The 22,591-nt window shown below is 41.2% G+C and overlaps 1 protein-coding gene and 2 pseudogenes across 1 annotated transcript; 2 read left to right on the top strand and 1 right to left on the bottom strand.

Moving 5' to 3' along the window:
- The first annotated feature begins 1,261 nt into the window (after positions 1–1,261).
- Positions 1,262–1,703, top strand: LOC136474106 (protein PXR1-like). Its single transcript, XM_066471714.1, has 2 exons — positions 1,262–1,312; positions 1,473–1,703. Exons 1-2 carry the CDS (start codon positions 1,262–1,264, stop codon positions 1,701–1,703), a joined length of 282 nt encoding a protein of 93 aa, XP_066327811.1.
- Positions 1,704–16,602: 14,899 nt separating this feature from the next.
- Positions 16,603–22,275, top strand: LOC136469825 (uncharacterized; annotated as a pseudogene).
- LOC136475428 (uncharacterized) lies at positions 19,916–21,527 on the bottom strand (annotated as a pseudogene).
- Positions 22,276–22,591: the final 316 nt, after the last annotated feature.

Below are 22,591 nucleotides of genomic sequence, written 5' to 3'. Positions count from 1 at the left end.
ATTTAAATTTGAATTTGGTGTAATTTAAATTTGAATTTTTGCTAATATGTTATGGGCCACAATGGGCCAATTCTACTATGCAATTGGGCTAGCCCAATAGTGTGTACTAAAATATGGGCCCAACTAAATCTAAAAAAATACACAAAACATGGGCCTAATTGAAGAAAATAGGCCATAAAAAGCCTACTGATGATGTGGCAAGGTGGCAGCCTAATGACATGGCAACAGCTGAAGTGGCAGCAAAACCATGACGGTTCAGTTCATCAACATAGCCTCTTCCTATAGTTGCCCTCCGGTTTATCCATGACGATCCAAAAAACCAACCTGTGACGTTCTATTTCGGTCCAAAAAAATATATGACGTGGGACAGGTGACGTTTTACTGGACCGTCATCGATAGTTAACTGTGACGCGTCTTCGCTTGTCCGTGACTAAATCAAAACGTCACGTAAAGCCAAAATTCTTGTAGTGTATAATTTACTATTACATACTAGTGTTGCTACTTTTTGTTAGTCCATATGGCTAACAAGAATTGACACTATTTTTCTGATAAATCTCAACCTAAAACATATTTGCAAGTTCTGTTCAAGGGCACATTGGCTACAATTTTGGGCCCATTACAACATGTGAATAGAGAAAAGACCACATCCTACAGCCATGTCACAAGCTGGAGTCTGCAACAATGGCTTTCTTCGCCTCCCATGGGTTTTAACCAAATTATGACTTTGCCAGTCGTGTGAGACTATTTTTTGTGGTGAACCTTGTAATAGCGTGATTTGATTCCTCTCTTGAGAGGATGAAGACAGATGGTACTTTCATTTATAAAAAGGAAATACTATTTTTACCCAAATGGATTTTAAGTTTTTGTGGTTGTTATTTGGCTTGGTGAGACTTCCACTCTTATCCCCACAACATATGCCCAAATCTATACACAACCCTAATTATAGAAATGCATTGCTCCAAGTCACAATTAAATTTTCCTAGAACATGATAATTTAAGCATGTCACTTTTTTCAGGCTTTGCTTCAATTTCAAGGATCGATCTAACAACATTGTAGCAACATTTTGTTTTGAAGACTTCTCACAACTAAGCTTGTTATCTTGGTCAAGGAAAGCACTGATTTCAAACAACACTTAGATTTCTTGTTTGGAAGATGCATTGCTGATGGATAAATATACTTTATTTGATTGATGTGTGTATTCAGTTCTAGGATCTTATACTAATATATTTTGTGATTTCTTGGGCTCCTACCACAATCCAGATGGAAGGAGAAGTTGCAACTCACCACGAGCCAGCAAAGGGGAAGGACAAGGTAATCAATGCAATAGTTTGCCCTTGTATTTAGGCAGCACCGTACCAGGCAATCAATTCACATTTTATTGTCTTGCACTATAATTATATCTATGCATGAAACATGGTGAACATCTGCATTTTTTATTCATTCCTTTTTTATCAAAATCGAAATGTGCAAGGATCACACTGAAGAGGCGAAACCTGTGAAAGACAAGAAGGAAAATAAGCCAAAGAAGGAAAAGAAAGAGAAGAGCGAGGACAAAGAAAAGGAGAAAGTTAGGGAGATCACCGACGCTGCCAAGCTGAGGACCAAACTAGAGAAGTTGGATGCAAAGATTGATGACCTAAAGGCCAAGAAGCAAGAGATTGTGGCTCGACTTTTGGAGCTTGAGGGGACATCACCAGCCTAGTGGTGAAACAGCTGCACAACTGGTGACTAGCGGGTGACACGACATGTAGATGATTGGTGGGGACCTTGGAATGAGCTGAGCAACTGTTTTCAGCTAACAAGTTCTATAGAAGGAGCCACACAAGCAAAATAAATTGACCATTTTGCATGTAATTATTACTATAACCACTCGTGCTTTTGCATGGACTATAATCTTAAGCATTAGAAGTTCATGGATAACTTTAGCTCCCACAATTAACTAAAATTCTTTGTCTTTGTGCACGATATCCATATAGATCTGTCTATGATCTCTATCTATATGATAGATTTACCAATTACTTAAGTTATGTCATAGATTTTCCCCATTTGCCTCACATCTCTACGTGTCTATATTATATCTTTAGTTGAAATCTTAGCTTAAGTTTTACCAACCCTTATTGTAGCCCATGTGCCGTGAAGTCATAAACCTATATTTTAGCTTTCATTTTTGACTTATTAGTTACTATTTTTATTATTTTAAGTTGAAATTCGGTATTTGTTGTATATTTTATTTAAAACTCACCTTTGTATGCTATTAAAAAAATAGTCTAGGTCCTAGGCTTAGTTATTGCAATGGCAAAACAATCGTTTTAGCACTCTAGATGTTGAATTTCTTTTATCGAAGAATTTTGTGCGCACTAGTTTTTTTTTTGTAAAAATAGAGTCATTGCAATGTAGATATGTCATAACGTTTCAATCCAAATGTATGAACTTATATAAAGTATCAACTTATGTAATTTATTGTCATGAGTATTAAGTTATTAACATAATTCAAAATGATTTGCTAGTTGTATTGGCATGTTATTCTTTAATAGGTTCTTTGTGATTACAAAACCATCGAATCATACATGCATGCAATTGGTCTATATGGTGGGCATTACTTTGAGCTACCTTTCTATAAGTAATGGTAGAACTAGTATTTAAAACATATATATAGACATACTTTATAATTATTTTTTCCATAATAATAGTAGAAGCTAGTAAATTTAAGGGGTTATTTAATATTATCTTACATAATGATGCAAGTCAATAATTTGGATGTTGGGGTTTACTTTAAATTATTTTTTGTAATGACACAATAAATAATCGTGAATACAAATGTAGGGCTTACTTTAGATATATTTCACAATGGCACATGTAGATAATTTAGGCGTGGATTTAGGGTTCACAATGGCATAATGTCAGTAATTTACTGTAAACTTATGGACCATTTTTTGTTATTTTTCTTAATGACAAATGCGGCTATTTTTTAGAAAACAAAAAAATAAATGTTATGACTATAATTGTTGTTGGTAATTAGAGTCTATATATGGAGTCAACGGTTGTATGGTTATGATTTTTGGAATTTAGATTTATCCTTTTCTTTAGTGCTCAAATGGGAATTAACATGGAGGATCCACTTGGAATAATAAGGCAGTCAAAGGGTGCGACTATTGTCTAAACAACAGACTCGGTTTGGATCTCCTAAGAAAAAAGAGAATGGGGTAGAAAAATAAGGATGAGATCCAAACAATCCAACTATCTACCCAAACCTGCTATTTTGAAGATTTTACTACACCAATAATAATCGCTATGAAAATGAAATCCAAACGTCCATCATTTCTTTAACAGAATCGTGAGATTTTATACTCATTGTCTAGAATCCAGATTCTCACTATGAGAATGAGATCCAAACATGTTCTTAGCATTTTTCAACTATAAAAATGGAGATGTAAAATATAGCAATCGACATACCAAGGACATTCAGAGGGATTGAGAGACGATGGTCAATTTGGACGAAAAAAAAACTGAGGCGAGACTACCGACTTGAAGAGGCAATCGCTTGATTCAAGTGATTGTTTTGAGTCACATTAGCAAAACTTTTGGCGAGGTCACCGTAAATGCCTACTGCTTGATTCACGGTTTGAATATAAGGTGAAGCGGAAGGACACAAGAGGGATATGAAGGGCCTGTTTGGTTGCTACCATGACAGTGCTTGGCAACAAATCCTGGCCACCAGGTAGTCAAAATCAATGACATGGATTGCTGCCTGGTCAGGGAAGCTTGCCTGGGCAAGCAACCAAACAGACGTGACGTGCAGCTGGGTGCGAGCCTGTGATCATTCCTTCTTCGATGTGTGAGCCACGTAGTTCATGTAAGCTCTACTAGCCGAAGCAGTGGGGTTAGTTATGTAACACCCTAGGTGTTTGGCTTCCACTAAATTGCATGTCATTTCATAAACATATGCATCATCTATGTCATCATGCCATTATCATTGAAACATACATATGCAACATTCGCATATTCTGTTTGTTTTGTACTTTATTGCTTATGAATGGTGGTAGTGCAACATATGAATGCAACCATAAATTTCTCATACCTTGAAACATGGCAACATGGTAGTAATGTAACAAGTATAGAATAACAACCAAGTCGTGAAACATGTGAAACATTGCATTGCAACAATTGGGTGAAATGCTTGTTTTGTTGTTTCATCACATGTGATCATTTGAATTGGTATAACAATTGTGTAAAGTGGTTGATCATGGTCTAAAACACCTTAACTACACTTAGGTTACTTGTTGGGACATTGTTCATGTAGATCAAAATGACCTAAATGCCCTCAAGTGGAGGTTTGACTTGAATTGACCCTTGGAGTGTCACTGTTTGACTGATTCAAAAGACCAACTTAGAGACCTTGCATGACTGTGTACTCTTTACCAAAGTTGTAGCTAATTTATTAAGGAACAAAAGTTGTTTTATGATCATTTCATCAAAATGGTTAGAACATGCCCAAACATGGCCCACAAGTCAGTATTTCATGCTGATTTCACACTTAGAAAATATTCTAAGTCGTAGTTACATTTTCAGTTGCATCAAGCTCACTTTGGCTTTATGTAACTGCTGATCCATGGTGAATTAGGGAATGGTCTTTGAAAAGAAGTTGTAGATGGATGGTAGGCCTACATTTTTCATGTGTACTGTTTTTGCAATAGATCAGTGGATTAGCCGTGTTGACACGTTGAAATGTCGCTGACAGTCACTGTCATCGAGTACTGAATCGAAACGTTTCTGAAAACGTTCAGTGTCGCCATGGCCGATCGACGCAGAAGCTGTTCACCGCGTGGCATTCATGCGCTGCCGAGGTCTCCACGTCGGTGTGTCCGCGCGCCAGAAGAAGGCCAGCGCCTGCCCGAACGCGCTCACCGCCCCATTTCCTCTCTCTCGCCTTCTCCGCATGCAGCGCCGTGTCCGCAGCAGCTCCGCCATTGCCGACCGTGCATCGCCGTCGTCGTGCGCGCTCGCCACCATGAAAACGAGTTGCCCAGTCCGTCAGTAGCCTTCGCCATGATCTTCTCTACCATCTCCACCCACCGTCGGTCCCAATCGAGTCTTGGTAAGGACGAATGCGTCGTTGTCTTCCACCGCCGCCGTGGCTGTTCTCGCCGGAGATGGTGCTCCACGTGGCTATGCTGTCCTTGCACCCTTGCCATCCCTCCTCTGTCTCGCGCTAGGTCCTAGGAGCACTGCTGAAGCTCGTAGGGTCTCACATTCGAGTCGTAGCATCGTCGTCTCGTCGGAGCCGGCCATGCCATGGCCACGCGCCGCCGTGCTCATCGCCAACCCCGGGTAGCCACGCCAATAGCATCAATTAAGTACACCAATAGATGTGCACTATTGTATTGAACGTCGTAGCAACGCTGACCTCACCGGAGGAGTCACCGGCGATGAGCTTCGCCGCCGTCTCCTTCTCCTCCCTGCCTGATTCTCTGTCACGCGGGCCCCAGCTGTCAGCCGCTGAGGCTCAGGCGGGAGCCTGGCTGGGCCGCGCCAGCGCTTGCTCATGGGCCCGCGTTTCTTCGGGCTGGCCCACTAGTAGCTGATAGGTTTTCAAATGTGTTTTTGTTTTATTCTTTTTACAGATTTGTATAGATATTCAAAAATATGTATCTCCTAGTATATAGATCCAAATAATGTGGTTCTAATTTTGTTGAGTTCATGATAATGTCTAGTTTCTATTAAAAATATAGTCCATGCCATGTCTATTATGAAAATAGGAGTTTCTATTTATCTCTTTAATCATACAAGAAATAGGGGTAATTATATCTTTTTCTAGGTAGCTCCAAATGGCATGAAATTTTTATGGTGTACTGCTCATATCATGAATAGCTTGTAGTTAAATTTTCATAAATTTTGGACACTGTATGTAAGAGATAGAAAATTTTCTTATTTGCATAAGTGGATCTTGAGTGAATTTTCATATTTTTCTATAGATCCAGTAAAGGTGAAATTGGTGAGTGCTATTCTTATGTTAGAATGATACTAGAAAAATAAGAAATCTGTTGCTTGACACGTTTCAATAGGGTTTCCTAATTATGCACAAAATAGACATACCACTTGTTATTTTGGATACAGCAAGTTCTGCTTGCTCAATGGCTTTGAAATTTTTATGATAGTCTATGTGAAGCATGAGATAGCTACTGTAATTTTTGTAGATTTTTATAAATAGTTTTACTATATATTGCTTTAATCACCTAATTAACTAAATAAATTGGAAAAGGATATTAAATAATTTATTTAGAAGTTAGCACTATACTTTCTAGTGTTTCTCTGGTATGTGCAACAAGTTGGTTAACTTGGCTTGGTCAAATTATGCTTTTGCATCATCATTAAATAATTAAGCTAGTAACCCTGTCATTTCTGGACAGATTCTAGGTTTACTGGAAATTGATTTGGTTAACATAAGAATCATGCTTTGCTGTTTACCATTGGATTTGTAGAGAATTTCATAAGCTTTCTAGAATGTCCTCATACAAGTCATTTGGAATTGTAGAACTCTGGTTGTGATTGAAATAAGGGACTACTTGTATGCATATGAAACTTTAATGTTAAATTATGTATACCTTTACTATTTCTAAGTTTGTGGTAATGTTCCTAGGTGTTAGGCCTTTAAACTGAAGATAAGCATCTTTATCTTAGATTATGCAAGTTAGGTAAGTTGATCTTGTTCTTTAAGTTAAGTTAGATACTTGCTTAAAGTGATTTGAATAGAGCTATTTTACTCGGTAAACGGGGTGTCCAGTGGATGCTTTCATAAACACTTACTGTGATATATTCATCATGAGCATCATGTCATTCCTTATGCATCCATGATATTTATCTCATGCATCGGTATGCAATAGGTGTACCGGAGGGAGTAACACTGCTGAAATTCGAGGAACCGAGCGAGCAGCAGCAGTCTGACACGGACGTTCAGGAGGTGCAGCCTTTCAGAGAAGTACCAGACGAGGTCGCTGTTGAGTGCCCAGGATCACCAGTCCTTGCAACTTTGTGAAGGCAAGCCCCAGGAGCATATTAGCCTCCTAATTTTCCAAATACAGTACAGTATTATTATTACATATATTGTTGCATTAAGTTTAGGTGTTGGATGCAAACACTTGCTGCATTGGTTACCCAATCCTTATCTAGATATTGTTACCCTGAATCCTATGTAGCTCAGGCTCGTGTAGTGCTTAGCCCTGCTTAAACACGTAGAAGTCGGGTGATTTCCTGTCCACCTACGAGATATAGGAAGATACATATGGCACGGTTGGCTATATTTGCTATCGTGGAAAAGAACCAGTCTTAATTTGAAATGAAGACCGGACGGAGGCTTGCCGGTTTGTAGTGACTCCGTCTGTGTCACTTAAGGACTGATTCTTGGAGCCTTTCCTGTTCATGTTGAACGCATGCCTCTCTCTTAGTTGGGCTGTGTTCGAAGACCGACCGCGAAGCCGAGTAGCTCAACTCAGGCCGGGAGTCGATAAGTATAAAGTACGCCTCAGAAGGGAGCATAGGCGTGAGTCCAAGGGCAGGTGATTTAAAAGTCCTGATCATCCTGGTAGAAGGGTAATCCCTGAGAGCGCTGGCGCTTGATCGAACCCGCGAAGTTGGTTCCTGAGTTGTCCCAAAGGTAACCCACGGCTACCCTTGCTAAAGTATGCCAGGGTGAGAGTGTGAGAGTAGGAATACCCCCTCTAAGCTGAGTTGTATTCGATTCGAGTCGCCTCCTCTCCTCGGTTAGTGAGAACTTGACGGGCTTATCTCCAATGTAGATACACTAAATAACATAATGGTTCAGAAATGATGATATGATGATGGACAGCCTATTATACCTGCTATGTTTAATATTGTTTGCTCCAATAAGTGAGTGCTCTAGTACAGGTGCTAATCTAGTGGACAGGTAAATGATTGATAAGCTTGATGCTAAAGTTAAATGGTTACTATAATCATATAGCTCTTTTATGCAACTGTGTCAAGCTAGCCACCTTATAAGCCTTGCATGATCCTTGGTGTCCTTTATTTTATGGTTTTGACGGGTAAGTCTAGCTGAGTACCTTCTCTTACTCAGGGTTTATTTCCCACCTGTTGCAGATGACCAGTTCTACTTTGGTTGCTGCAAGTACTGCCTTCTCCCAGCTGGGGATGAAGACTAGACCGTTGGGCATGGTCTCTCGTAGTTCTCGTACCTGATAATGCTTTTGTGGGACATGACTCAGACTTGGCAATGTATTTGAAAACTATGATGTTTTGTACTAAACTATGTTGCTTCCGCACACTCAAACTTGGTTTGTAATATGTTATTGAACTCTGATGGATGTAATTCGAATGCTACTTGTGAAATGTTGTAACGAATGATGTGTTGTGTTGAATCACTACGATCTTGGTTTGTATGTCGAGAGTTGGTTGAAATCCTTCATGATTTCTGGACTACCGGGATTATGGGAGCTTAAGTACAGGAATTTGATCGCTTCGGTGATTGTTTTTGTACTTATGTTCTTATGATTTGGTCAATTCTGTTACAGCTGGCATCAGAGCAAGATTCAACACTAAACTGTCATTTGTGTATTTAAAACAAAAGTATTTGTGAAAATCCTAAATTAAATACTAAGTATTGCCAGTGGTCATATCCCTTATGCCCAAATAAGGACTCTAGGTGGCTTATTAAAGTACTAACTTGGGGGTTCCTGCTTGTTTCTATTTCATCGTCCATACGGCATGCTATTGTATGGATGCCATCCGCTTGGGTGGTAATGTATGGATCAAAATACCTCTATGCTCTGGTAAGTGGGAGTTGTGAGAGCATGACCGTCCAACCGTCGGTCTAGGGGAGAGTAGTTGTGGTTGCTCGCATACTTACATGTTCAATCATGTATCTATGAGAGTACTTAAATGTGGGTATCTCTGACGGGTAGTTGTGATCTAGAGTATATGCATCAGGGGATGCATGTATGAAAGTATTTAATTTACTGCTTACTTTTTATGCATTTTGGGAAATTACTGGGCTGAAATGAAATTTTCTGCACGTACACTAACAACGTATCGTTGTAGATCGACTAGCTACCGTATACGAGAGAATGTATGTATGCCACCGTATATTTCACTAGCCTTTAAATTTTTCTAGGTTTGTGAGGACGTACGGATCGTGCATGCATCATGTTCAAGCATACATGGCAATTCTTGCATTACTTCCTCCTTTAAAATGATTGTCCCGACTAATTAAATTTCATATCCCTTAAATGATTCTCCCCTTATGTTGCAACTTTTTACTGCAGATGGCTTATAACCTTCGTCGCGGTCGTAGCATGGGAGATGAGGAACAACCACCACCTCCACCACCCACACCAGCTGAGCTAATGCAGACAGTCATGGAAAGTCAGCGCATGCTAGCTGAGGCTATGCGCCAGATGGCTAACCGTGAGGATCGGCATGTCCGCCAGGGACCCAGTGAACCAGTACAACAGCTTTAAGGACTTCATGGACACAAAGCCTCCTATCTTTCATGAGGCAGAAGAACCATTACAAGCTGATGAATGGTTGAGCACGATAGAGCAAAGGTTTGGATTGCTCCTTTGACAAAGGATGAAGGCTTCGTATGCAGGACACCAGCTCCAAGGCCCTATAGGCATCTGGTGGACCCATCACAGGACCACCTTCCCTGCTAACGTTGAGATAGTTTGGGACCAGTTCCAGACAGCTTTCAGGGACACTTTATCCCTCCTGGTCTCATGGCCATTAAGCATACCGAGTTTATGAAGCTAACCCAAGGCAACAAGAGTCTTAATGAATACCTCCAGGCATTCAACAACCTGGCAAGGTATGCTCCCGAGTTCATGATACTGACGCCAAGAGAATAGCTAGCTTCAAGAGGGGACTTTCCCCTAAACTGATGAAGTCTATGGGCAACTGCAAGTGTGTCACCTTCAATGAGTTTATCAGTGACACCCTGACTCAGGAGAATAATGACAAGATATATGCTGCTTCCAAGAACCTAAAAGAAACTTTGAGGCTGGTGCTTCTCAGTCTAAGGCTCCAATGGTATCCAAGACCAGTACCGTCCACCCAATGCTAATGTCCGGTACCGCCCCACCTCAGAAGAAGAACAAGCTAAAACTGGTTTCCGCAAGGGGTACACAATTTCCTTGCCAAAGAATACCTCTGGGCAGGGCAGCTCCAATGCCCCACCAGCAACAGGCCATGCTGGAACTGTAACCAGCCTGGTCATTGGGCAAATAAGTGTCCCTATCCTTCCAAGAATGCTCAAGGAAACGTCCGTCAGGGGCGTGTTCACTACACGACTGTGGAGGAAATTCCTGCTGGTGAAGTGGTCACCGCTGGTAAGTTCCTTGTTAATGATCACCCTAGTTGTGCTCTTTGATTCGGGTGCTTGCATTCCTTTATGAGTTCTACTTTTGCATCTAAGCATAAGATGAATGTGATTACAATTGTCAAGGGTGGTTATTGTATTAGTGCTGCTGGAAATAATATCCTGACTAACCAAGTAGTTAAAGATGTAAAGATTGAGATTGGGGATCGAGAGTTCCTTACGGATCTTGTAGTTCTACCGGGGTAGGAATCGATGTAATCCTAGGAATGAAGTGGATGAGCGGGAATGGAGTGTTGATCGATACATCAACCCGTGTGGTAATGTTGAGGGATCCTATGGATAAGAAGGGTTTTCTAGTGCAGTTACCTCGTGATATCTCTATCCACAATACAGCCAATGCTACCCTAGCCAAAGCCATTGAGGATCTACCTTGTCTGTGAGTTTCCAGATGTCTTCCCTGATGACTTGCCTGGATTACCTCCGGACCGTGATGTAGAATTCAAGATAGAACTCATTCCGGGTACGGCTCCTATTTCTCGAAGGCCCTATAGAATGCCGCCCAATGAGTTGGCTGAGCTGAAGAGTCAGTTGAATGAGCTATTGAAGAAAGGTTTGATTCGGCCTAGTTCTTCTCCTTGGGGTTGTCCGGCTATATTTGTGAAGAAGAAGGACGAGTCTTGCGCATGTGCGTGGATTATCGCCCCCTTAATGCTGTTACTATCAAGAACAAATACCCTCTTCCTCGCATCGATATTCTGTTTGATCAGCTCTCCAAAGCTAAGGTATTCTCCAAGATCGATTTGAGGTCTGGCTACCATCAGATCAAAATTCGTCCTGAAGATATACCAAAGACTTTCTCTACTCGTTATGGCTTGTTCGAATACCTCGTCATGTCCTTTGGGTTGACAAATGCTCCGGCACACTTTATGTACCTGATGAATTCTGTATTCATGCCGAATTGGACAAATTTGTCGTCGTGTTCATTGATGATATCCTTGTATATTCTCAGAATGAAGAAGAGCATGCTGAACATCTGAGAATTGTTTTAACTCGGTTACGTGACAACCAGCTTTATGCTAAGTTCAGCAAGTGCGAATTCTGGTTGAACAAGATACCTTTTCTAGGTCATGTGTTATCTGGTGATGGAATTTCGGTTGACCCTACTAAGGTGCAAGAAGTCCTTGAGTGGAAGGCACCTACTACGGTCACAGAAGTCCGAAGTTTCCTGGTTTGGCTGGCTACTATCGTCGCTTTATCCCGGATTTCTCAAAAATCGCCAAGCCCATGACTCGACTACTTCAAAAGGATGAGAAGTTTGTGTGGACTCCGAAGTGTGAAGAGGCTTTCCACACTTTGCGGACCTTACTAACCTCTGCTCCTGTATTGGCACAACCTGACATCGAGAAGCCTTTTGATGTCTACTGTGATGCATGTGGCACCGGTTTGGGGTGTGTTCTTATGCAGGAGGGCCAGTAATTGCTTATGCTTCGCCAGCTTCGAAAGCATGAAGTCAACTATCCTACCCATGACTTAGAGCTAGCCGTTGTTCATGCCCTGAAGATTTGGAGACATTACTTGCTGGGTAATGTGTGCAACATCTATACTGACCATAAAAGCCTCAAGTATCTTTACTCAACCCGAGTTGAACATGCGTCAACGACGATGGTTAGAATTAATCAAAGACTACAACCTTCAAGTGCACTACCATCCTGGTAAGGCAAATGTGGTTGCTGATGCCTTAAGCAGAAAGGCCCATTGCAATTCCTTAGTTAGTGAAGACTTTCATCTGGCACACCTCCTTCATCCTGTAGTACTCCACAATATCACTGTGGATTGCTCTCTTAGAAGTCGAATTATCGAACTCCAGAAGACTGATGTGGGTGTGTTTCACATCAAGCGAAGATGAAAGAGAAAGAGACCAAGCACTTTAGGGTCGATGACAAAGGAATTCTCTGGTTTAATGATAGGCTTGTGGTACCCAAAGACAAAGAACTTAGAAATCAAATTATGGCTGAAGCCCATTCTTCTAAATTGTCCATCCATCCTGGTAGCAGTAAAATGTATCAAGATCTCAAGCTGTATTATTGGTGGACCAAGATGAAGAAAGAAATCAGCTTACGTGGCAAGGTGTGATAACTGTTGCAGAGTCAAGGCTATTCACATGAGGCCCGGATTATTGCAGCCACTCTCTATTCCTGGCTGGAAGTGGGAAGAAATTAGCATGGATTTCATTGTTGGATTACCCACTACCAAAAAGGGTTGTGATTCCATCTGGGTTATCGTAGATCGTCTAACTAAATCCGCTCACTTTATTCCGGTCAAGTCTACCTATCACCCCACAATTATGAGATTTATTTTCAACAAGTGGTACGTCTCCATGGTGTACCCAAATCCATTGTTTCAGATAGAGGACCGCAATTCATGGCTCGCTTTTGGGAGTGCTTACATCAGAATCTTGGCACTCATTAATCCGCAGTTCTGCCTATCATCCGCAAACATCAGGACAGACTGAGCGTGTTAATCAAATTCTTGAAGACATGCTTAGAGCTTGTCTTATCTCTTGCAAAGGCTCTTGGGAGGACTGGTTACCTCTCGCTGAATTCTCTTATAACAACAGTTATCAAGAGAGTATCAAAATGGCTCCTTTTGAAGCTCTTTATGGCCGCAAGTGTAGAACTCCTTTGAACTGGGTGGAACCCGAGAAAGAAGATTCTATGGTATTGATTTTAAAAGAAGCCGAAGAGCAAGTTGCTACAGCCTTAATAAGAACACCCTTGCCAGCTTTCGATAATAGCTTCTCCTTCCACCCTTGTATTCTTTTCCAAACTCTTTCCTTCAAATATTCAAAAGTTCTTCTTTTTTATCTCCCCATATAAATTGGAAGTCCCAAATACTTTTCATTTCGTGCCTCTGAAGTGATACCCAAAGCTGCCATCAATTGGTTTTTCTCTGAACTTTTTGTATTCCTACTAAACATGACTGATGATTTATCCTTATTGATAGTTTGACCCGAGCAATCTTCGTACAAAGAAAGAATATTTTACAGATGATGTGCACTCCATTCATCAGTTTTCAGGTGTAGCAGATAATCATCTGCAAACAAGAGATGATTTGTACTCGGAGCATTTTGGCACACTTTAAGACCAGTCAGCTCCCCTCTCCCTTCAGCTTCATGTAACAGGCATGAGAAAGCTTCAGCACACAGTAAGAAAAGGTAGGGAGACAGGGGATCACCTTGTCTGAGACCACGATGGGGGATGATCTCCTCTGTTAATTCACCATTTACCTTGATGCGATAGGTGACTGTTGAGACACAGTTTAGAATAACCTGGACCCAACCTGGATTAAACCCAGCTTGAGCAACATTTTCTCCAAAAAAAGACCATTCAACCCTGTCATATGCTTTACTCATATCTAATTTCACAGCTGCATAGCCATCAGATCCCCCCTTTTTGGTTTGCATAAGATGTGTCAACTCATAAGCTAGTAGGACATTATCAGTAATAAGATGCCCAGGCACAAAGGCACTTTGATTCAAAGAAATAATCTCAGGCAATATGACTTTCAGCTGATTTGACAAAACTTTAGATGCAATTTTGTACACAACAGTACATAGGCTGATCGGCCGCAGATCTTTTAATTTTTCTGGATTTTGCATTTTGGGGATCAACACAATAATTGTTTCGTTCCATCCTTCTGGCATTGTGCCCCCATTTAGCAGGTTCTTCACTTCCCTCACTACATCCTCCCCAACAATACTCCAGTACTGCTTGTAAAAGAGGGTTGGCATTCCATCCACCCCAGGAGCCTTTAAATCCCCCTTATTATCAAGAGCTTGCTTAATCTCCTCTTCACTATATTCCTTCGTTAAGTGGTGATTCATTTCAGGCGTCACTTTCTGGTGAACCTGGTTTAGCAACTCCTCAAAACGAGCACCTGCATGGGATTCAAAAAGGGATTCATAAAAGTTAGTAATCATCAATTTCAGCCCTGCTGTATCCTCCATTACACCTCCATCATCCTTCACCAACTTTTTTATTCTGTTTGTCCGTTTCCTTTCAGAAGCATATTGGTGGAAAAAAATTGTATTCCGATCTCCCTTTTGTAGCCAATGAACATGCGCTCTTTGGCGCCAATACAGTTCCTTCTGATCTTCAAGCCTCCCTAGTTTATATCTGAGAATTGATTACCGTGAGATGTTTTGTCCATTTAGCACACCTTTTCGACACTCTTCCAGATTTTTGCGTGCCCTTCTAATCCTTTTCTCGAAGTCCCCCAAAATGTTCTTGCTCCAGTCCCATAAATCTATTGACACTTGCCTAACAGCATCTCCCACCCTCCATCTGGTGGCCTGTAAGTGGCAGTAGTTATCATTTTGGATGGGTCTCATGGAGTGAAGGCCCAATATATAAGTTAGACAAGATTTAATTTAAAAGATGGTTCTTAAATCAGGTTTTGGAAAAAAAAATTATAAGGTTAGGGAAAAACAATTTGGGTTCACATTATCCAAACATGCATAACACTATCCACAAGAAACATGCTACAGTGCTGAATTCATTAGCACAGGCTTCCTAAATAAGAGCTTTGGTCGGCATAAATCACAAGAATGGCATAATCTAGTAGCATGCATTGCGAATGGTAACTTACAAGTTGGACTTTGAACAAAAATGGTATATTCACATTAAATTCTCTATATCTTATTATAGTCATTAATAGTATTAAAGTCACACAAGCAATTTAGCGAACAAAATTACTTTGAAAATTAAGGTTTTTTATGTTTTATAAAAAAGAGTGTCATCCTTACTAAAGATAACCTTGCTGTAGGAATCGTAATGCTAGTAGATATGGTGTTTTTATGTTAAATTAGAAACAATTCAACACCCCTTTTTTTAATGTCATTATGCTAGGTTCTAGTGGTGTGCTTTACATATTGTGTTAGGTGTCATGCTCCACTAAATGTGGAAAAGTATATTTGGTGGATATCATAAAAAGAGAGACAATCACTATCACTACAAGAAATTTGGCTTTACGAGACGGTTTAATTGTGACCTTCTAACAAATCATCATCATTTTAGTCATCCATGACGGACTTATTGGAAGGTCACAGATACAACATCCAACGTGTCATTGTGATGTGAGCGTCCACATCGTTCCTACATGTCATGCTGAGTGGCAGGGGGGCTGGTGGGACCTACCTGTCGGTGAGAGATGCAAATAGGGAAGGTGGGAGGAAGGTAAATGGGGGAAAAAATGACGCTGCAAGGAATTGAACCTTGGACCTGTCGATCACAACAGCAAGATCTAACCACTTGGATACTGATTCATGTGTGTATACTAGTGATATGTTTATTCTTTTGGCCGGTGGCAAACAAATTAGGATAGTTCTGAAACAAATTAGAGACCGTGTCCAGGTCTCCAGACCACGCGACCGTGTCCAGACCACGACCCTGTCCTCGCCGGCCACCGGGTGCGCATCGCCCCTATCCACGCCGGCCACCGGGCGCGCACCGCCCGCCGCCCCTGTCCTCGCCGGCCATCCCTCTCCACGCGGGCTGCCCCTGTCCTCGCCAGCCGCCGTTGCCAGTGCCAGCCTTGTGGTCCCTGTCCGCGCCAGCCGCCCCTATCCACGCCGGTCGTCCCGGTTGCTGTCAGCGGTGGCGCGGTGGCCGCGGTGAAGGCGATACCGAGAAGCAGCCACGGCAGCGGCTCCGTCAAGCCCCCCTGCAGGGGATCCATTGCCGCCCACCTCCAGAGATCTTGCCTCAATTGATTTCGATTGATACGGATATGGCACTATTTTACTATTTAGATAGCTAAGAAAAAAATAACAGAAGAAAAAAAAGAGGCACCCTGAACAGAGACGCGCGCCCTGGAAAAATTACGCGCGCGCTCTGAAAATTTCGCGGCGAGCGGCCTTCCCACCTCCAATATTTGGCTACGAATTTACCATTATGCCCCGCCATCCGTGCATCCCACAAATGAAACGATGGGGATATTTTGGTAATATTGCAGCGCCATATATAATCTGGCTCCACCGTCTCGCAGGCAACGGCGCCACCAAATCCCCCCAAATCTTCCAATTCGCCCAGCCAATGCCGCCACCATCCCCCCAATCCATCCTGCAGCCTCCACCATCCCGCAGCTCCACCGTCCATCAGCCCCGCTCCACCATCCCGCAGCCTCCAGATCCACCGATTCCTCCACCGCCGCTTCGCCATCCCGCTCCGCCGTCTAGCAGCCTACAAGCACGGCCTCGATGGTGAAGGTGACGAGCGCGTCGAGCGCGACCGCCACCATCCCGCAGGCACCACCGATGTCGCCGAAGAAGAGGGGCAGGAAACCAGCGAAGGGGCCACGGCGGGGAGAGCATGTTGAAGGTGAATGTCTCTCCTGCACCTTCTATTTTGGGCGATATAATTTTGGCGAAGGGGGATGTGGTCGCATGTGCCCCATGAGATGGAGCTGTCCCTCCTCTTCTCCGTGTTTCGGTGACGTACATTGCTGTAGAGTCAATGTGCTATTGGGGCAGGTGATGGACATATAGGAAATGGTTCACCACTAGCTAAACTCTTTCTGTACATTAGCGAAAATTGGGGGAAATCAGGGGAGGGATGTTTGCTGGGTTACCTCACTAGTATTTTCTCCTCTTGGATTATTATGTGGAATTGTGGATGTGCTTGAAAAGCTTGGGATTGATGCCCTGAACTAAATTGCCACAAGATCCTCGTCAATTTCTGCTGCTACTACTAGCAGTGCCTTCTCAGAGTGATAACATCTGTGGGGTTCTTTAACCTGAACTGTTAATTTGTTATAGGTGCTGCTGCTGTGAATTCGAAAAGGCCACGGCAGGGAAACCCGATTGAAGGTAAAGTGTCTCTCATGCAGCTTCCATTTTGGGTAAAGTGTCTCTCATGTAGCTTCTATTTTGGGTGATCTCTGTTTCTGGGAATCACAACTGTTTACTGTTCTGCGTTCTCCTTTAATTAAAAATAGTCATTGTCAGCTTAAGGTATTTGTCGGTGTGAGATTAGTAATGGAGGGTCCTGGTAGGAAAGATAATCTACATGCTCCTCACAATATAAATTAGTTTACAAGTGAGGTCTTTTCACTATAACATGCTGACATCTGCACTCTTTGTTCCTTCTCATTGCAGAAGCTCTGATCAATCCTTATTTACTCCTACGGATGAGAACGTGTATGCACAACAACGCATACATGCAGAAACTAGGACTTCCTGTGTTAGCTCAACTGTGTGCGAACACTACTATTTCCCCAGAAAAGTGGCAGCAGCAGGACAGAGAAGACTCTGGTTCGGAGTACAATGGTGAGGATGAGGCGAACAGTGATGCCCATCTAAGTGATGATGACCTGGAGCCTCCTACTTTATCATCTAAGGTGCTAGTTATTCCATAGTGTCAAATCTTAATATGTGCTTTGCTTGCTAATTGCATCTAATGTTTATCTCCCATTCTGTATGTTTGATTGGTTCTTTGCAAAAGAAGACAACAACAAAGAAGAGGAAGACAGGTGCTAAGAAGGAACAACCTGGGATGAAATCTAGTGTTGTCACAAGGGGAATGAAGAATCGTCCAGCTGATGTTAATGCAATGAATAATCAAGCTGAAATCCCTAATCAGGCTATAGAGGAAGGTTAACTGACTACATTCTTGTAACAAATCAAACTCAAATTTAGAGACAACATTCTAAAGTACTATTACTAACTCTATATTGCATTGTAGCTGATGCAGGTGAGCAAAATGGCTGCCTGGCTAGAGATCAGCATGTACACACTGAGCTGAACCTGGATGGACACACTCCAAATGGCGCCACAATGAATGATGTCAATGAAAATGGACAAACACAGGTTGCCAACATCACTGAAGGTGTGTATTTCTAAGTCTTGCACATTGTAATTCCATACCCAACATAGGACAGCAGTATACTAACACAACTCCTTCGTAGATGACCTATTTGATGAGGAGAACTGGACGAGGGGACCTAGTATTGGGAGGGAACTTGTTCAGATGACTCGCTCGAGGAAGAAGAGACTTCCTTTGGTTATTGAGCCAGGGAAGAGAAGACCAAACTCAGTGATGATCGCTACAAAATTTGCAACTGAGTGCAACATTGCAGTAAGACAAATTGTTCCAATATTTCCACATTGGAAGGAATACAAGAAGTATCCTAAGATGATCGACGCGTACATATTGAGAGTTGTTGTAAGTGTTCAAACTTGCCCCTTTCCACTATTTATTTGCAACATTAAGATTGTGCATTCAATAACAATTGGCAATGTTGTTTACTGTCACCAGTCAAAGTTTCATACGGATGCAAATTCATTACCTATGAAAAAAAGCATGTGTGGCTATGCTGAAGAAAGCTGTTCGCCAGCAGCGCTACAAGCTGAAAAAGAGGTATTTTGATGCTTTGCCACTACATCTGGTGCCCAAAACATCTCCTGTGGACACAATGACTAATGAGCAATGGGATAAACTTGTGGAACACTGGAAAAATGAGCAAAAAATGGTAAGATCATCCAACTTTTCCAATTTCATCATGTTTGATGTCATGTGTGCTTAGCAACAAAACCATATTGCTGTAGGTGACTTGTGAGAAGAACAGAGAGAACAGAAGCAAAGTGCAGTTCCATCAGACCACTAGTTCTCGCAGCTATGAAATGCAAATTGTAGATTTGGTGAGTACAACTCATTGTCACTTTCAACTAGAACATGTTGCTGGAGCTTCAATTGCAAGATACTATATATGAACATGCTATTTGTGAGGTCTTTTCTTCTCTGCATATTTAAAGCTTTGTATGTAGCTATGGCACAAAGCTTAGTAATAGTTGACAAAAATCTGTTGTTGGTTGTGAGGTCTTTTCACTAGAACATGTTGTTTGTGAGGTCTTTTCTTCGCTGCATATTTAAAAGAGCTTTGTATGTAGCTATGGCACAAAGATTAATAATAAGGTTGTGGTACAGATTTTGCTACTGCATTTATGATTTTCATTCTATCAATTCCTATGTTTGACCTTGCTTCATATAACACTGCAAACTGTATGATTAAAGTTCCGAGTTAGAAACCATGTCCAATTCTAGATAATGAACAAAGAGAACAAAATACTTGTTCAGAATATATGTTTGGATGTTATAGTTTGTCTGGTTATGTTTCATGCACTTCATTGGATGAGAAAACACAGAAGTATAATTGCAGGGTGATTGATATTAAGGAGCATGACACTTATAAACTGATTCACTGAACTAAATGAAACTTATCTAAGAGTAGCACTGTCATCGCAAAATCAAAACTGTACCTAATCCATTCATAACATGAACATATATGATCTAACACACTACCTCCACAAAAATTAATAGTCAGTACCAAGAAAAGTAAAATAGTCTTTTTTTGCAAACTTTGTTGGCAACCGGCCTCCCTGTACAGGTGAGCAACCAGATCACCCTTACACAACACTTGGCTAGAGGTAGAAGGAGTTGAGCACAGAACACAGCACACACACGTGCAGCAACTATGAAAGCACCATATCTGAACCTTGACACACTAGTTTGCATTCAGATGGGGAGTTTATAAGTGTGAAAGCAACTCAATAATCTGTATCAGCAAAGAAAAACTGCATCTTTAAAAATGAAAATTAACAGTGACAAGAGAAGATGGGCAGCAATAGAACCATATCTGAACCTTGACATATGTTTACGAGTCGAAGCAGCAGATGACATCATGTTTTGTACAATCTCAACTGGACCAGGGTCTCCTGCTCTTTTATGCATTTGAATGAATATGCATCCATTGCAGCCAGACTCAAGGCTTGCAAAGAGCCTCTGTTCATAATACAAAAAGTCATATAAGTTAGCATATAATGCCATAAACCATAGTAGAATTTTTTCAAAAAAAAACAGATACATAGCTTAGTCAATATGTGCTGTTTTTGCATATAATATAATAAATCGATTGCCAGAAAGATTTCCAGCAGAACTGAACAAATGAAATACACAAGCAGATAAGACCTGGGATGATGACTCAGCTCAAGGTTCAAATAAACAGTTGCTAAAAAGGTGTATATAATACCAATTTCCACCACTTCATTAGTCAAGATTTCCTACATGATCTTCATCCCACAACAAATTGTTTAAGCTGAAGTGTACTGATCTACTTATACATGAACACTCAGTGATGTTGCAACAAGATTAAATCTAGTATAAAGTGATTTGTTAGATACAACAATAATCAACCTCTAAAGTCATGCCTGAAACAATTTTATCCTGTACAACCTAAATTTAAATTTTGAATCTGAGCTAGAGAAGATTATTAAGCACGAGAATATTTGATTGCAGTATCCTAAGGGTCACTATGGGACTTGGATCTACAGTATAAATTTGTATGATAATAGTAAAAGGATGGACAAGTCTACAGTAGTTTAAAAGCATCCCTAAGTTCCTATGCTAAAGGCCCTGCTTAATAAGAACAAAATTTAGAAAAGATAAATGGATCAATCCATCCTCAACTATGGAGAAAATGCTAGAAACTTCAGTTTATTCTTTGGTATAAATTATATGCACTATACCATAACAGAGGAGCACTGTAGCAGATATCTTAAGCTATAACCACACCAGAAAGCAAAGATACCTTTTTCCTGTCCCCCTATTTCTTTCAGGTCCTCGTCAATTAAATCATCAATATTTTTTTCACTAGACTCTTTTGGTTTATCAGTGGACTCCTTTAGTTCATCAGTAGTTTCTTTTTGCACGGTCTACTCAGAAACTGGAGGATCTTCCACACATTGCTTCTTTTCTTTCGGTTCATCAGTAGTGACTGCTTGTTCCTCATTGTCCTTGCTCACGGTAGAGGTATCAAGTACCTCCTGTTGGTTCTCAGATGGAGTGGTATTGTCCTTACTCGCAGTATCAGAGGTATCAAGCACCTCCTGTTGCTTCTCAGATGGAGCGGTTCACCTTTCTCCACATCATTCCCAATCCCATTGTCGGCTTCCTCACCAGAGTGGTCTTCATCCTCATCATCTGAAGAATCAGAGTCCTCAAACTTTATCTTTTTGTTCAGTGGCTTGTCTGGAATGTTTTTAGGCTTCTCATCCGATCCTTTCCCATCAACCAGGTCTTCGTAGAACTTTAGAAACAACAATGCAACAAAAATCTGCTGCTGGTTGCTTGGTTTTCAAAATTATATCACTGCATACTAAACTTGGGGCTACAAAATTAGTTATGCCACTAACACTTGAAAATCTAGAAAATGTTCTAGCTTAGTTTGTTTAATGCCTTTTATCTGTGTTAGTAATACATAGAATCAGCAATAGTTTTTTAGAGTGTCCTTTTCTATTTTTTTTTCAGGCGAACAAGTACAAAAACGAACCACCAAATCCACTGGAACTATTGAAAGAGATGCACTACAACAAAAAGAAAGGATTTGCTCCTGCAGTTCAATCTCTTATTGTAAGTAAAATCATACTTAGTTCACAATCTGATGATACATTAGGTTCATATATCATGATCATTGACCTATCTATGTCTCTTATGCTGAAATAGAGGAGAAGCTGAATGAACCTGTAGATGATGGTCTTCAACCAAAGGATGTGACTCATGTGGTATCTCAGGCTCTTGTTCAGAAAACTAAGAAGAACGGGTTTCTTGTAAATGTGGGGCTCTAAAGCAATGCCACACGTGTTAGTGCTGAGCATGACCTAGAAGAGGAACTGGTGGTGGAGAAACAAACATCAAGTGATCTTAGGGAGGTTGTCAAGGCTCAACAATAGCAAATGGAAGAAATGATGAAGAAATTCCAGGAGGCAGAAGCAGCTAGGGCTAAGCAAGAAGAGGAGTCGAAGAAAAGGCAAGCTGACATTGATGCACTGATCAAGACTTTGATGTCTATGGTTCTAGGATGCCAAGCAACACAGTAAGGTTGTCTTGGGTTATCAGCTAGTGCACTTTGCTGTTGGTTGCTTATTTTGGTGATGGATGCTGCGCTGTGAACAAGTGGCTGCGTCTTTTGGTTCAATTGATGCATGGCTGTGAACTTATGTGCCTGTGAACGACTGCAGCATGGTCTTTGACCTGTGCATGCACGGCCTTTGGTGATGGATGTATGTTATGTGAACTATATTTAGATGTATGTGTGAACTGCAGCTATTCTGTGAACTATAGCATGGTCTTTGACCTGATGCATGCTTTGTTGTGCCAAACTTCATATGTAACTATATTTAGATGTATGTGTGA

This window comes from Miscanthus floridulus, chromosome 8 (genome assembly GCF_019320115.1).
Source record: "Miscanthus floridulus cultivar M001 chromosome 8, ASM1932011v1, whole genome shotgun sequence".
Lineage (NCBI taxonomy): Eukaryota > Viridiplantae > Streptophyta > Magnoliopsida > Poales > Poaceae > Miscanthus > Miscanthus floridulus.
This window is presented reverse-complemented; position numbering and strand designations above follow the sequence as displayed.